The sequence below is a fragment of the Protopterus annectens genome, chromosome 9.part0 (assembly GCF_019279795.1).
Source record: "Protopterus annectens isolate FY-2018-M chromosome 9.part0, PAN1.0, whole genome shotgun sequence".
NCBI lineage: Eukaryota > Metazoa > Chordata > Ceratodontiformes > Protopteridae > Protopterus > Protopterus annectens.
The window spans coordinates 833,014,276-833,030,657 of NC_056743.1; the positions used below are offsets into that span (position 1 = coordinate 833,014,276).

At 42.1% G+C, this 16,382-nt stretch overlaps 1 protein-coding gene across 3 annotated transcripts in view; it reads right to left on the reverse strand.

Moving 5' to 3' along the window:
* LOC122811577 (butyrophilin-like protein 9) overlaps window positions 1–16,382 on the reverse strand; it is a 1,542,349-nt gene that overhangs the window by 1,346,853 nt on the left and 179,114 nt on the right. For all 3 annotated transcript variants that reach the window (XM_044083503.1, XM_044083504.1, XM_044083505.1), the window contains one exon: window positions 4,201–4,274. In XM_044083503.1, coding sequence (XP_043939438.1) covers window positions 4,201–4,246 — 46 coding nt within the window. In that variant the 5' untranslated portion in view covers window positions 4,247–4,274. The remainder of the gene's footprint in view (window positions 1–4,200; window positions 4,275–16,382) is intronic.

Genomic DNA, 16,382 nt, shown 5'->3' on the forward strand with positions numbered 1-16,382 from the left:
TGCACATATCTATTTGGTGATCAATCTGGCCACTCCTGAAAGCCTGGCTGTTTGATCAACATTACCATTTGTATTAATATTAATTTCACTTGGTGTAATTGGCTACCCTTTTAAGAGCATTCCAATAACTGACTGGTGGCAGTGAATCTACCTTATAATCTGGGCACAGTTGTCAGAGCAGGTAATTGTGCCAGCCTTTCCCAGGTGTGTGTGAAAATTAAATCTCAAAGTGCATGTGTTAACTACTTGGGTAGGGACATGAAGCAGTAGTTTCAGAGTGGTGGAGGACTTGGGTTAGGCACTCGGATGAGGACTTCACTCTGAAGCTGTGCCAATGGGAAGCGTTACTGGGGACATAGGGAAAGATGGAGAGAAACCCAGATCATGGGCTGAGTGTGTTCCCTGTGTGTTCTTAAGGGAAACTGTGCTTGATGCAGAGAAGTCTGCATCTGCAAATATTGAGTGTATCCATTTGTAAAGTGACCATCCCTCTCCAGTGTCGTGGTTAGGATTCAGGCTGCTTGATTAATGGCTCAAAGTGCGGACATCAAACATTTCACATGCCCAGTTGCCACAGAATTCAGGAATGCCTCTGCAGAAAAATGGGGTGCTTTGTACCAGAGAAAATGTGAGTTATTTATTTAGAAATATTGTGAACTTGGTATGAGGTTTGCATAATGGTTATGGTGTTTACCTCACATACATACATGCATACATAAAGTAAATGCTTTAATTCTTAAACTGGGAGTTGATGTAATGGTTATGATGTTTACCATACAGTCATAAAGTAGACTGTTTAACTCATCAATGAAAGAGGATCTGGCAAGGCTTAAAATGAACTTCAAGGGCAGCTAGCCTAGTACTTACCTATGAACATGTATATCATATGTTAATAATTATATTATTAATAACCAGAATACATCTATGACACTCTGTGGTATCAAATGAAAGCACACACAATGCCGAAAAGACTTCACTTAAGTTGGTATCTAACTAGCACTGCTTTGTCAATATATGTACATTTAATTGTCCATTAAATATGTAAAATATGCATACCATTCATTATTGTACAAATACTTGAAAATTAGTGTAGCATCTCAAAGCTGCTTTACAGCAAAACGAAGGGCACAGCTACATTAACAAGTCACATTGATAGCCAGGGTCTGTGCAATGTAGGTACAAAGATTGTAACACTTGTTTGTATAATTATAATTAATTTTAGATATTATGGAATCACTTGTCCAAAATAAAATCTCCATTATGTCTGGCTGACATCACCACTGTGAAGAGGAATGTGTACAGAATAGCTTCCATATTTTAACTCTTTCGAGATTGCTATAGTTTTTAAGAGAAACATTTGTTTACAGGTATGCTGGAAAACTGCATTCTCAAAATTTTAATTGTGGTGAAAGCTGTCCAGGCAGGAACTCTGTGGTTTTCAGGAGGTGTGAAATTCCACTCAGGCTAGCTATGAAAGGAGTTAATGATGGTGGTGACATTAACCTCTTGTTTAGAAAGCTTCTGTTTGGAAATACCTAAACAGAATTTATATTATTTCATAAAAATTAACAAAATATACATACCTAAAGAGGTTGTTGGAGATGTAAAGAAATATTAAAATGATATTGGTATATACATTTTAAATGTGACAAAAATAAAAAAAAATAAATTGAAATAACATTCAGTTTGTGGATAGGTTCATAGGTAGGTACTAGGCTATCATCCCTGGGGCCTATATAAGCCTAGCCAAAAAGGTTCCCTGGCTTTTGGCACCCAAGAAAATTATTTTCCTGTTGCCCTGTCAAGCAGTGCCACAAAAGTGATCCCCAGGGTGAATTTTCTATTTCCCATCCAGTTGTCAAGATTTTTCTTAAAGAGGGCCAATGGGGAGCTTTGCTTTACATGAATGGGTAGTTTGTTCCAGAGTATGGGAAGTCTTTGAGACAAGAATCTATCCCTCCAGCATGTTCTGTTTATTGTGGTGGCAAGGTTCAAGTCTCTGGAGAGTGTGGTTTGGACAGATTGGGATTAAGTGTAGCATGTCCAACAGCTCTGGGTTTGACCTAGCTTTGTATGTTAGGCGGAGATCACCTCTGAGTAGGCGATATGCAATGGAGTAGAGCTAGAATTTGAGACCGTCTGCATATGGCATCTGTTTGAGGCTGGTAATCCTCTTAGTGAGCTATTTCTGTGGCCTTTCCAATTGTTGTAGGTGTCTTGTGTGATACATGCCAAATAGGGCATTGTACTCTATAATGGGTCTGATGAGGGGTGAACAGAGAGGAACAATGACCTCCTTTTTTCTAGAGAACCCTTTTGTGATGAGGTGTGCCACGTACAAGGATTTCCTGACTACTGTGGTGATGTGGTTATCAAAGGAGAGACTATTGTCCATCTGTGTCCCGAGGTCTCTATCACACTTTCAGTGTTTAGTGAGCTACCGCCTATGTGGTAATTCAAGGGTACCAAGTTTTTTCCCAAAGGGGATGACAATGCACTTCTTGACACTGAGCTTGAGGTCATGACTTTGACACCAAGCATCTGTCTCTGAGGCCCTTTTGTAGAATGTCTACACTATTAGGGAATTCTATTATGGCTCCCAGTTTGCAGTCATCTGCGAACCTTGTTAGTCAAAGACCTTCTGTGTTGGCCTGCACTTCAGAGAAGTACATGCCGAACAGGAGATGACATTTGGTGTGTATTAAATTAAAAATAATGAAAGTTATTACAATGAATTGTAAGTGAGAATTCCCACCTAGCATTAATAAATTTAAATTTAGCAACACAGTCACTACTGTATGCCATAAAGGAATGTATCCTATTATTTTTAGAGCAAATGGTAATAAATCAAATTTTAAACAGTGGAAAAATGTTAGTAGAAAAGTGTAGATGTGATTATCTACTAAAATGAAGACAAAAGAAAAGTATGAAAAGTTTGAAAATAAGTATTACTTAAATTTATTACTTTACTTGAGATAGCTGTAAATATTGTGAATAGTTATCTTCACATTTTTATGATATAAAAAAAATTGCAAAAAGGAAAGAGATAAGCACACTAGCTACACATCATAAAGATGCAATGTTACCACATGATACTGATATGGAGATCAAAACAAGAATAATGTGGAATTTCATTTTTGACCAAAGGCCATTAAATCTCAGACCTAAAAAAGTTCAAAATTTAAATACAGCAAAAAGCTTAAAAATTCCCAGGCATAAATAATCCTTAAAAAATGTATTATATCTGACATCATAAATGGCATAACTCAAAGCTCTCAGTGGGTTTCCTCCCACATCCCAAAAAACATGTTGGGTGCCTCCACTTCATTATTATTATATTATTAATAACCAGAATACATCTATGTGACTCTGTGTGAGTTGTGAGTAGCCGCACAAACTTTAAACACCTATTAGGGAAACAGTTATACAGACCAATTGCTTTGGGCATCAATTGTTGTACACAGTATCCGCTACATAGAGGAACACAGATTAAAGACTGTGCCCCATGTCAGGGCTAGCCACTGTGTAAATCTAGCTCTAGGGGATTGCTCACACTGACCAATGCCGCCAAAGGTGGACACAGATAATTGCCAGTGATAAATGAGGTGAAGACCCAGTCTAATTTGACCTATGCCATGGACCCTTGCTAAAGATGGGATGGGGATCTAGGTGCCCTTTTGGCCAGTATATGCCAGCCATTAAGACTAGCAGCCTTGCCCAATAAGCTTCTGGTTAGCCAGTGTCCAGTTGCCTAGCTTGGGTTACTTGGGATAACTCAGCTGAGTGAAAGTTGGGCATAAAACCAATCTGCTAAACTTGAACAAAGGATTGCTACATTCAATATACAGGTTTGCTGGCAGGACACAGCTTGGAAGTAGATATCCTCTGTATTCAGGAAACGAGATGGAAGGGCAGTGCAGCACAGCCATTTGGCTTGGAATCCAGACTCTACTATCATGGGAGAAGAAAGTAGAAACAGTGTGGGAATTGTGGAGAGGAAGAGGTATCTGAAGACAGTAGAGGATATCATTATAATTAGTGACAGACTCATGCAAATCAAACTCCAATGTAATAAGTATTACTTTACTTGGAAGCTACAAATATTGTAAATAGTTATATTTAACTTTTTACGATAAAAATGGCAAAAAAAAAGAAAACAGGCAAACATACTAGTTACACATCATAAACAGGCAACCTTACCACATGATGTTAAGCAGATCAAAATGAGACTATTGCTGGATTTCATTTCTGACCAAGGCCATTAAATCTCAGACCTAAAAAACAATGTTCAAAATTTAAATAAAGCAAAAAAAAAATTAAAAAATACCAGGCATAAATAATCCTGTATTTAATGCACCATAACTTATAAAACAGAACCTTAAGTATGCTAGCATTTTAAAAAACTTGCATTATATACAATTTATCATAAATGGCACAACTCAAAACTCTGTGGGTTTCCTCCCACAACCTCAAAAAACATGCTGGGTGTTTCCACCTCAAACTCACTGAAAAATGGAGTTGTTAGCAGGACAGATTCTAGATGGTGCCTACTGGGGAAGAGTTGTGCAGACCAACTGCTTTGGGCATCAACTGTTATATACAGTACACTCTACATAAAAGAACACAGATTAGAGACTGTGCCACATGTAAGGGCTAGACACTCGGTGTAAAATTGGCTCTAGGTGATCAGGTCACTAATGTCATCAAAAGTGGGCACAGATATTTGCTGGTGATAAATAGGTTGAAGATCCAGCCTAATATGACCTACAACACAGACCCTCGTTAATGATGGGATGGGGGATTTGTGTGTGTTCTTTTGGTTAGTGTATGCCAGCTACTAAGAACAGCAACCCAAGGCCAATAAGCTTCTTGCCAGCCACTATCCAGTTGCCCAGCTTGAGTTACTTGGGATAGCTTGGTTGAGGGAAAGTTCGATGCAAAACCAATCAATCAATCTGCCAAAACTGAATGAAGGACTGTTGCATTCAATATACAGATTTATTGACAGAATGCAGCTTGGAAGTAGATGACATTATGGTAAGGAGGAGGCTAGACATCCTCTGTATCCAGGAAACAAGATGGAATGACAGTGCGGCAAAGAAATTCGGCTTGGGATCCAGAGTCTACTACTCATGAGAGGACAAAGTAGAATAGTGTAAGAATTGTGAAGAGGGAGAGGCTTCTGAAGAGAGTAACGGATGCCATTAGAATTACAGACAGATTCATGGCAATCAAACTCCAATGTAAGGATAGGTCAATATTCAAAATTTCAGCCTATGCACCACAGCAGGGTATTCATAGCAAGGAAAAGAGTGAATTCAGGCTGCAGTTGTAGGACCTACTACAGAACGCAGAAAGTACAGTTTTGTACCTACCATAAATGTAGATGTCCGATAGGTATGCATCTGCAGTCATAACATATGGGTTGTCCTGCCTCAGGCAGCCCTTCGGTCGGCCGGATTCCAAAGTCTGGGTCTGGCCTCGGCTGATGTCGCACTTTCCCCGACGTCATAGCTTCTGGGGTATAAAGGCATCAGCCGACGCCATTTTCCTCAGTGTTTCTTGCCCCAGATGCCAGGTGCCCTCTAGGAAGGCTAAATTTGGATAAATGTTGAAAATTCCAAACAGTAGCAAACAATATATATATATATATATATATATATATATATATATATATATATATATATATATATACATATATACATACAAACAAATACACCATAATAGATTCCCCCAGCTAGCTGAAGGGGTAAGCACCCTAGGAGTACCACAGAGAGGAAGGAGGGTGGGTAATCCTGACTGCAGATGCATACCTATCGGACATCTACATTTATGGTAGGTACAAAACTGTACTATGTCCTTCAAGGATGCATCTGCAGTCATAACATATGGGTAGAATACCACAGCCAAACTGGGGGAGGAGGTACTAAGATAAGGATGGTGTAGTTAAGATCCCCTGTAAAACTGCAGTTGCAAAACCTGCTCGGGATCTGGAGTATAAAGGTAGATTGTAATGCTTGGCAAATGTATGCACGGAGCTCCAAGTAGCAGCTTCTAAAATGTCCTTGGTAGCCACCCTTCGTAGGAAAGCTGTAGTGGTGGCTGTGGCTCTTGTGGAGTGAGGCCTGATATTTTCAGGAGCTGTCTTTCCATGAAAAGAGTAGCAAAAACGAATGCAATTTCCTATCCATTTTGAAATTGTCTGTTTGGAAATTGCTTTTCCTTGCACTCCAGTAGCATATGCTACAAAAAGTTGGTCAGTTTTTCTGCTGGTTTTAGTTCTGTCCAGATAGTAGCGTAGTTGTCTGTGTACATCCAAGGTGTGCAATAGTTTTTCCCCCCTGTTCTGTGGGTTAGGGAAGAATGCAGGAAAATGGATAGCTTGGTTCAAGGATACCCTGGATACCACCTTTGGCATGAAAGTAGGATTGGTTCTCAGAGACACTCTATCCTGGTGAAAAATAAGGAAAGGCTGCACTGCCATTAATGCCTGTAACTCAGATACTCTTCTTGCTGAAGTGATTGCCAGAAGGAAAGCAGTTTTCCAAGATAAGAACTGTAAGTCTGCTGATGCTGCTGGTTCAAAAGGGGGTAATGTTAATTTTTCCAGCACAAAATTGAGATCCCATGTAGGCAGAGGGGGTCTCCTTGGAGGTTTTACATTTTTGATCTCTCTTAAAAATAGTCTGAGGAGAGGGTGAGAGAAGATAGGTGGATCCATGTTGTACTCTGTTGAAATTGCTGAAGCATGAATCTTAATGGAAGAATAGGACAGGCCATTGTGGAACAGTTCTGCTAAATATTCCAGGATGTGTGCTAGGTTTGCCAGTGTGATATTTGTACCCTTTGATGCGCTCCAAATGAGGAATCTCTTCCATTTAGCTGAGTATGTCTTCCTTGTGGAGGGTCTGCGAGCCTCCAGGATAATGTCCTTGACCCTCTGAGATAAAACAGTTTTGTTTTAAGCAATTTTCCAGGCAGTTAGCTGTAGTGTTTTCAAGTTTGGATGCAGGGTCTTGAAGTTGTTCTGCGTTAGAAGAAGAGGCCATAGGGGTAGAGGCCATAAGTTCGCCCGGGACATGCTTCTCAGTAGCGGGTACCAGTGCTGCCTTGGCCAGTCTGGAGCTATTAGTATCACCTTTGGCTGTTCCTCCCTGATCTTCAGTAGAACTTTGTACATCAATGGGAGAGGTGGAAAAGCATACACTGTTAGGGCATTCCAGCTGAAAGAGAGAGAGTCCACCCTCCAGGCTTGTGGGTGGTATACTCTTGAGCAGAATTTCTTCAGTTGGTGGTTGAGTGGGGAGGCGAACAGGTCTATCTCTGGCATTCCACATTTGCTTGTTATGATTTTGAAGATGTCTGGATGCAGCATCCATTCGTGAGCATCCGTGGTAGTTCTGCTTAAGCTGTCTGCTAGTGAATTCTCTTTTCCTGGTATGAATTTTGCCTGCAGGTGGATGTTGAGATTCAGGCCTAGGTTCCACAGATCCATTGCCATCCGACATAGAGGGTAGGAATGCGTGCCTCCCTGTTTGTTTATGTACCACATGACTGTGGTGTTGTCTGTCCTTATCAGCAGATGTCCTTGCTGGAGGAATGATTTGAATGTCTTGATTGCATGTTTCAGTGCCAGCATCTCCTTTAGGTTTATGTGCAAGTTCAGCTGGTCCTGACACCATAGGCCTTGGATACACTTGTCCTCCATGTGTGCTCCCCATCCTAGGTCTGAGGCGTCCGTGGTGACAGTCTGCCTTGGTTGTGGTTTGTTGAAAGGCAACCCTCTGTTCGACTGGAAGGCCTGAGCCCACCACAGGAATTCCTTTTTCAGGCATGGAATGATTGGTATCATGGTTTCTAGACTGTGCCTGTGTTGAGACCATACATTCCTTAGGTACCATTGTAATTTTCTCATATGTAGCCTGGCATGCGGGATCAAGATTATGCAGGATGCCATGTAACCCAGGGCCTGCAGGACTTTCCTTGCAGTGAGCTGAGTTTGTCTTGTCAAAGCCATGAAGTAGACTGGGAGTTGCTTTTGTTTTTCTTCTGTGAGAAAAGCCATCTGAGTCATTGTGTCCAGATCCGCACCCAAAATGTTATCCTTTGGGATGGCACTAGTCTTGACTTCTGGATGTTGACTGTGTATCCCAAGGCCTGTAACAGGTGCATGACATAGGCCAAATCCTTTATTAGTTTTGTCTTGTTGTCCGCTTGTATTAGGCAGTCGTCCAGGTATGGATAGATTTGAATTCCCTGAAGCCTGCAATGTGCAATTACTGATGCCAGGCATTTCGTGAATACTCTGGGTGCAGTAGATAAGCCAAAGGGCAATGCTGAGAATTGATAATGCTCTGATCCTGCAAGAAATCTGAGGTGTCTTCTGCAATCTGGTCATATAGGGACGTGCAGGTATGCCTCCTTGAGATCTAGAGTCACCAGCCAAGACTCCTTGCCCAACATGGGAAGAAGTTGCTGTAGGGTCAGCATCTTGAATTTTGGCACAATGAGATATGTGTTTAGTGCGGACAAGTTGAGAATAGGCCTCCATTGGTTTTCTTTTCTTGGTACAAGGAATAGTCTGGAATAAAATCCTTGGCCTTGTTCCACAGATGGTACCCTTTCTATAGCTTTCATCTGAAGTAAATTGTGGATTTGTCAAAGCCTCTGGCTTCTGGTTTGGTGGAAGGTTTGGCATTCCGCTCCTTCTTGGAAAAGTGTGGAAGTGAAACCTGTATCCTTTGTCTATGGTTTGCAATGTCCATTTGTCTTTTGTAATGCAATACCAGTTTTTCGAGAATAAAGACAGCTTTCCGCCCAAGGGTGCTTCCAGTTGTTCCCTGGTAGGCGGAATCAGAGTCAAGTCATTGAGTCTGTCCTGTGGAAGTGGTTGTAGTTGTAGCTGTGGCACTACTCTTCTGGTTGGCAGGCTGCTCCTGACGACCCCTGTAGGCACCCTTTGATTGACCTCTGCCTCTTGGGCGTCTATTCCTGCCCCTCTGTGCTCTGGAGGTGTCTGGAAAGGACCAATTCTTTGAAGGCCAGTTTCTGCTGAACCTCGGAGGTTGAACCTGCAGAAAATCCTTTACTGTTTGCACAGATTTTGCTTTTTCTTCCACTTTCTTTAGAATCTCCTGTGCAGGGGAGCCAAATAAACTTTGTTTCTCCATTGGAGCATCTAGGAGTTTAGCCTTGACATGGTCTGGCAAGGGTTGCTCTTTAGCCAGGCATGTCTTGAATTACTGCCCCAGTCATAGCTGATCTAAATGAAGCCTCCAGTGCATCATAGCCACATTTTAAGAAATGATTACTGACCTGCTGAGAGTTGTGTACCAAATCCTGAAGGGACTTTCGGTCTAAAGGTTCAGTAGAAGAAAGCTTTTTATTCAGCTGATCTAACAAATATTCCTGGTACTGTATCATGTGGAATTGACAGTTTAATGCCCTGGCAGAAAGAGTAGCAGATGTATAAACCTTTTTTCCCCATCTCTCTAATGCTCTTAACTCTCTTTCAGAGGGTAGGGGGTTTTTTGCAGTGGCAGCTGCAACACCTTTTGGGCCCTGAGATATAGTTTCTGAGTCTGCAGCATGGGCTTTATACAAATGGAAGTGAGAATCCGGGACCCTGTAATATCTGTCAGGTTTGGCAGGGGCCGGGGGAAGAGAGTCAGGGGCAGAACTGACATCATTATATGAATCATCAACTACAGTTAGCACAGGTGGTATGGCTAGAGGCCTATGCTGTGGTAAGTGTAAAAAGGTTCTTAATCTTTTTCTAGAATCAGAGAAATCCTGACCCTGCCATTGAAAGTGTTCCCTCATTGAATGCAAAGTTTCCCCAAAGGAAAATTCTTCAGGAGGGGAGGCAGAAGGAATAGTCTTCTGCATCTGAATCCTCATAAGGAGAATATGGCCCTTCCTGATGGTTTGATAAATCAGATCCATCCGAGGAGTAATCTGAGGAGAGAGGTTCAGGGGGTTCAGTCCTAGGCCTTTTGTCAGGAGGAGGGTGGGAGGCCCTGTCTGGGTGAGGTTGGGAACCCCTAATCATGGATATAAGGTCCTCAGCAAGGCTGAGAATCTGAGAACTTGAGGGAGGTCTCTGAGAAGTAGCTTTTGCAGGTAAGGCTTTTGAAAGTTTAGCTGCTTTAGCTCTGGAGAAGGCCTTAATAGACATAGAAGCAGGGGGCCTAGCTGCCCCACGTGCAGGAGTAGAAATGTCCAAAGGAATGGTGTTGGACAATTCTTGTGCGCTTGCTTCTTCGGTAGGGATTTCTGTAGCCGACGCAGCCGGGGCCTCTGTGGCCTCGGTTGTCGGAGGTATGATTTCGGCAGAAGTAAGAACCGAAGACTCTGTTTCAGCCGAAACCGAGACACTTGTGGTAGGCCTAACCGTGGTTTCAGCCGAAACCGCGGGCTGCGAGTGTCGGTCCTTTTCCTTGCGTTTTTTGGCTAAATGTGTAGTCGGAGTCTCCGACGGCATTTTATATGCAAAAGCGGATCCAAAAAACTCTTCTGCAAACTCCGACCGACGTCTAAGAGTCCGTTGGTTGAAGGAGGCACAGGCTAAACAAGCGGATACGTCGTGGTCTGGGCCTAAGCAAGGAAGGCAGTAAGAATGGAAATCCTTATGAGGTATTTGTTTCCCACAAGTTAAACAATTATTTACTTTGTCTGACATTGGCTGAGGCAAGAAAGAGTCCCCAACGGGCTACTTAGCTTTTTTAGAAGTCTTCGGTAGCTGAAATCTGTGGATCTGACCGACCGGCACTTGCAAACAGCTTCTGCTTCGGGCACCGCGCGGCAAGAAAGACTGAGGAAAATGGCGTCGGCTGATGCCTTTATACCCCAGAAGCTATGACGTCGGGGAAAGTGCGACATCAGCCGAGGCCAGACCCAGACTTTGGAATCCGGCCGACCGAAGGGCTGCCTGAGGCAGGACAACCCATATGTTATGACTGCAGATGCATCCTGGAAGGACATCATGACAGTGTTAATAGGGGACCTGAATGCTAACATACCGACAGAACAGGGTATGAACATTGCCAAGGTCCACTTGGCTGAAGCAACAGGAATAAAGGAGAAAAATCCATTCTAGACTTCTGTCTGGCAAATAGACCAACACACAGTTCAGCAAGACAGACGGTCATAAGATCACACATAAGAATTGCCAACATGCAACTCAGGTAGACAGAAAGGGCACTGGAGTAGAACCAGTGGTTGCAAAGTCCACCTCCATGAAAAAGTCGGCCCACAGCAAAAAAACACTGGTTGTCACAAAACTGCAAGTAGTAATCAGAGAAGGTGCTAAGGCAAATGAAGACTAGGCTGAAGACCTGGAAATTAATAGGAGAAAAATACAAGAGTTCAATGAAATACTCAGGACTCTAGCACCTCAGGAAAAAGTTGAAATGGATGGAGAAGAATGGCAGTGCCTCAAAACAGCATATGAGAGGACTACAAACAAGTATGCAGCTGAGCCAGGCATAGAAATTAGGTACACAAGTCCCCCACAAAGGGACAAAGTTTGCAGACTAATGCAAGTTGGGAGCTATTATTAACTCTCCAAGTGATGCTGACATCCAGCAGAAAGGCCTCACTGAGACCAACTGGTGTCAGAACCATGGCCTTAAGCTCAATGCCAAAAAATGTGTCATCCCCTTTGAGAAAAACTTGGTTCCCATGAATTACTACATTGATGGTAGTCCACTGAATACAGAAGGTGTTATAAAAGATCTGGGAACACAGGGTGACAGCAGCCTCTCTTTTGACCACCACATTGCCACTGTGGTCAGAAAGTCCTTCTACGTGGCACATCTCATTACCAAGGGTTTTGAATCCAGGAAGGTCATAGTCTCCCTCTACTCTTGCCTCATTAGGCCAAACAGAGTACAATGCCCTATTTGGCATGTACCTCGGTAGACACCTGCAACAACTGGAGAGGCCGCCAAAGTACCTCACAAAGATGATCCTAGGCCTTAAACACTTGTCTTATATGGACAAATTAAAAAAACTCCCAGCTATTTTCTGTCTCATATCGCCTACTTCAAGGTGATCTCTGCTCGACTTACAAAGCCATGTCTGACCCAGCCCTGTTAGAAATGCTACATCTAAGAAATACCAATCCCTCCGCAACACACGGTCCAGATACCTCAACCTCATTACCACAATCAACAGAACATGCTGGAGGGACAGGTTCATAACCCAGAGACTGTCCATGCTATGGAACAGACTTCCCATGCATGTCAAACAGAGCACCTCACTGGCCCTCTTCAAGAGAGATCTTGATGAGTGGATGGGAAATAGAAAATTCACCTCGGGGATCACTCCGGTGGCTCTACTCGACAGAGGCACTGGGAACTATTGGTGGGTGGCACAATGCCAGGGTAATTCTAGGGGCTAGGCTTGTAAAGGCTCCAGGGCCATGAGCCTAGTACACACCTATGAACCTATAAGGAAAGCTGTTGGTGGAATGCAGAAGTCTAGGAAGTCATCAAAATAAATGCATGCAGGAAAAGTGGGAGACAGAAGAGATGGAACAGGCCACGAAGGAATACTGGTTGGCTATCAAAGAGACTGAGATAGTAGTTCTAATAGCAAAGAGCAAGTCATCAGTGGGGGGGAGGGGATGGATTCTACCAGCTTCTGGAAAGTGACTCCGCAGACAGCACAAAGAAACTATCAGATTGCAAGGCAAAAACAGAAAAATAAAGATATTTATCAGGCACCCTTCATAAGGGATACCATCAATACCCTTGCTTACCAATTGACAGATCAAAGACAGATGGACGGAGTACTTCTAGCAACTTCTGAATGAAGAAAAACCCACAAAAGCTGTGCTACCCCAGCACTCGAACACCAGTGTACAAGAACAAAGGAGACATTCACATCTGTAAGCAGTACAGAGGTATCCTAGTCTAGCCACACTGCTAGAAAGGTCTAGAGAAGGTGATTGATAAATAAATATGCAGAGTAGAAGCAGGTAAGATGGGAGATGAGTTGCTCTGATTTGGATCATGATGCAATACCACTTAACCAATTTTTGCAGTTAGACACATAGTTCAGAAGAAGCTAGACTTGAGGAAAGAGCCCAACTGGCCATTCCTAGACTTGTATGAAACATGACAAGGTATTAAGAAAGTTGATTTGGGCAGTCTTGTAATGGTTCAAAGCCCTGGAAACATTTGCAAAATTAGTGAAGGTTATGTACAAGGACCCAATGACAAGTCCAAATAGTGTCCAGTCTCAGAGGGGATCCCAGTTGGAGTGGGTGTGCATCAGGGTTCAACTTGAGCCCACTGCTGTTCATACTAGTGACAAACCTACATTAGCAAACAGGTCAGACTGGACAGATCAGCAAATCTGCAAACTGGCATTACAAGCAGACTCTGAACAAAAACTTCAGCAAACAGGAAATAGAATATAAAACTGAAGGCACAAGGAATAAAACTACATACAGGTAAAGCAGTTATAATGTCAGGAAATGGGGAAATCAGAAGAAGTTGAAACTAGAGATAGAAGGGAAAGCAGCGGAACAAGTCAACAGCTACAAACAGTTGGGAGTAGGGGTGGAGGAGAAGGGAAGCCTGAATGAGGTCAAAGCCAGAGTCAGAGGGGCTACAGCAAACTGGCACAGAGCTTCAGGGATAGTATGCGACAGAAGAATGCCAAAAAAACTTAAAAGTAAGGCGTACAAACCAGTGGTGTGACCAGTACTACTATACCCTACAGAAATATGCATAGTAAAGGCACACAAGTTGAGGAAGCCAGAGGTGACGGAGATGAAATGCCAGAGATGTGTGGTAGGATGCACACTGTGAGACAGACAAACAAAAAAGACATCAGGGCAGAAACCAAAGTATCTCCAATTGCAGATGAGATTAAACAGAACAGATTATGGGGATTTGGACAAGTGCAGAAAAGCAAAAGACAATCTGGTGAAGAAATTTTGGAAGACAGGAAGAAGTCAAGAGGAAGAGGGTAACCAGCACAGAGATGGATGGATTTTGAGAGAGAACTTGCGACAGTCAGGTAAGACAACTGAAGGAGGCAGGAGAGTAGCATTAAACTGACAGAGATGACAGATGATGCATCAACGTTGACCCTGTGTGTAGAAAATGGAAAAAAGGGGATTGATGATGAAGATATTATCCATATAAATAGTTTCCAAGTAAGAAGTCTCGAGATACTCCCCTTCAGTCATGTAAAATACAACTCCTTGATTAAAGGCATATCCCTACCACTTAAATCATGTGACATCTTTTTGTTTTCCTGTTAAAATCAAGACAATGCTCTATATCCTTCTCTCGAAATTTCTTTCACATTTCTCTCTCTCTCTCCTCTTATGACCTTGGACTTAAGGAACACTAATTTTTGAGCGGTCTGTGCTATCAGTCTATTGCTACCTACCCTCTTTCTTCCAACATAACATACGAAATAGATTATTGCTGTAGAATCCAAGTGTCCATTTTCTCTCTGCGTGACCATCTCATCTCACCAATAGTCCATCACACTGCAATCTTTCTTTTAATGTACATTTCCCCTTCACTTGTTCCCAGGTGGGCAGGCTAACCAGGCCCATCAACTGTGGCCAGTCTCTAAATGTCACACGTATAGACCTCCAATGTCAGCCTACTATTTCGGTCTTTACATTACTATTGAAGGACAAAGTGGTCTCCAGAATTAGTCCAACATTAGTTTTAGGCATCTTTGCTGGTAAACATTGCTAATGAGTATCTGATTCTTAAGGACTAATGGGGCTACTTCCATTAATCACTGAGAGGTGAGCAACGTAATGTCAGACTTATTGACATGGCTTAGTGGTAAATCACTATAGGTATGGTGTGCAGGGTCCTGGGTTTGAGACTTCCAGAGGCTGCTTATTTAGGGCTGGGAGGATGACATAATGGTTAAGGTGTTTACCTTAAAGATACAAGGTGCAGGGTTTGATTCTCACATGGGGTAACTGGCTAGGCTTCAAATGCCCCAAAATGGCAGTTAGCTTAGCACTAACCTATGAAATAGTGAGCTCTTGTCTCGTGGGTCCAGTACATAAATTAGTACAGCCATAATGCATTTTTACCTGTAAATTTGAAAAGAAGATGTCTGAATCACTGGCATACATAATTTTGTTAAAGTTATGGAGGTCTCGATTTTAACATCAAAGTGAAAATAGCCACAGTCCCATTACTGAGCCTTTGGGTACTCTGCAGTCTGTTATTTTTTCCATCAGACATTTTTGAATCAATAGATAACTGAAGCATGCGATCTCTAACTTAGCCAAAAGTTTGCATATGTTCTAAAATATTAACTTTTTCTTGTCTAGCTAGTAGAAGGGAATAGCTTGCTTACTGAAATGCCCATATCACATCAACAAAATTTTCATCCTTAAATAAAGTCATTACTCCTGCTGTTGTAGACTGAATCAGTTACTGTAAATCTGTCTGCACTGGTACCAAAACTTTTAGGAAAAAACATGCTACAAGTCTGCTAGAAGGCTATGGTTGTTTATATGACCAAATAGTTGTTTGCATACCAAGTTCTTGAAACATTCTGCAATAAGGTAAATATCCTCGACTGAAGTCCAGAGAGCAAGATGGTGAAATAAACAGGTAAAGGTAAAATAACTGCATATCTTAATATTACTGGGACAATCTCCATAGAATAAAACAAACTGAATATGAGCTAATGGTTTATTTGCAATGCTGACATGTTTACAATTGCTGGACGTAGCATACTAAATTTTAAAATACAGTTTACTAAGAGTTTACAGATGCTTCCAGTAGTAATCTGAAGTGTAATGACTGGCAAGAGTTATTACTGTGCAAAGGAGTTTAATGGATTAAGGAACTAGAACTCCGAAGCAGTATTTGCTCTCCGATTGACACTCAAGGCAATACTTGCACCTACATAGATATTCCTGCTTGGCTGTTTTTAACTAGGCCTTCTCCCAGCTATACACCTAATGTACCCAGCTCATTAGTTACAAAACAAAAAATACTTGGCTGAACATTCTGAAGAATGCTCGTCATCAGCAAAATCCAGGAATTCCTCTGAAGGACACCTAGGATTAAAGCAAGGAACATCTTTGGATTTCATTACCAAATTCCAGTTCTCTAAAACACCACTGTCTAAAGTAAACTGTTAGCTCCACGAACCCCCCCCCCAACAATGGGTGTGCACTCCCTGACAGACTAGATCCCAAATTTCTTAAGACAGATAACACTATTGCCATCCCACTAAAATGCATTATCAACATGCTACTATCTTTAGAGGAGTCCTAAAGCTGTAAAAATAAAAGTTATGAACTTACCATAATGACAGATCTAGACAAACAGGTCCATCTTCAGTAACAGTAGGACTAATGTCATCTGATAGGCACC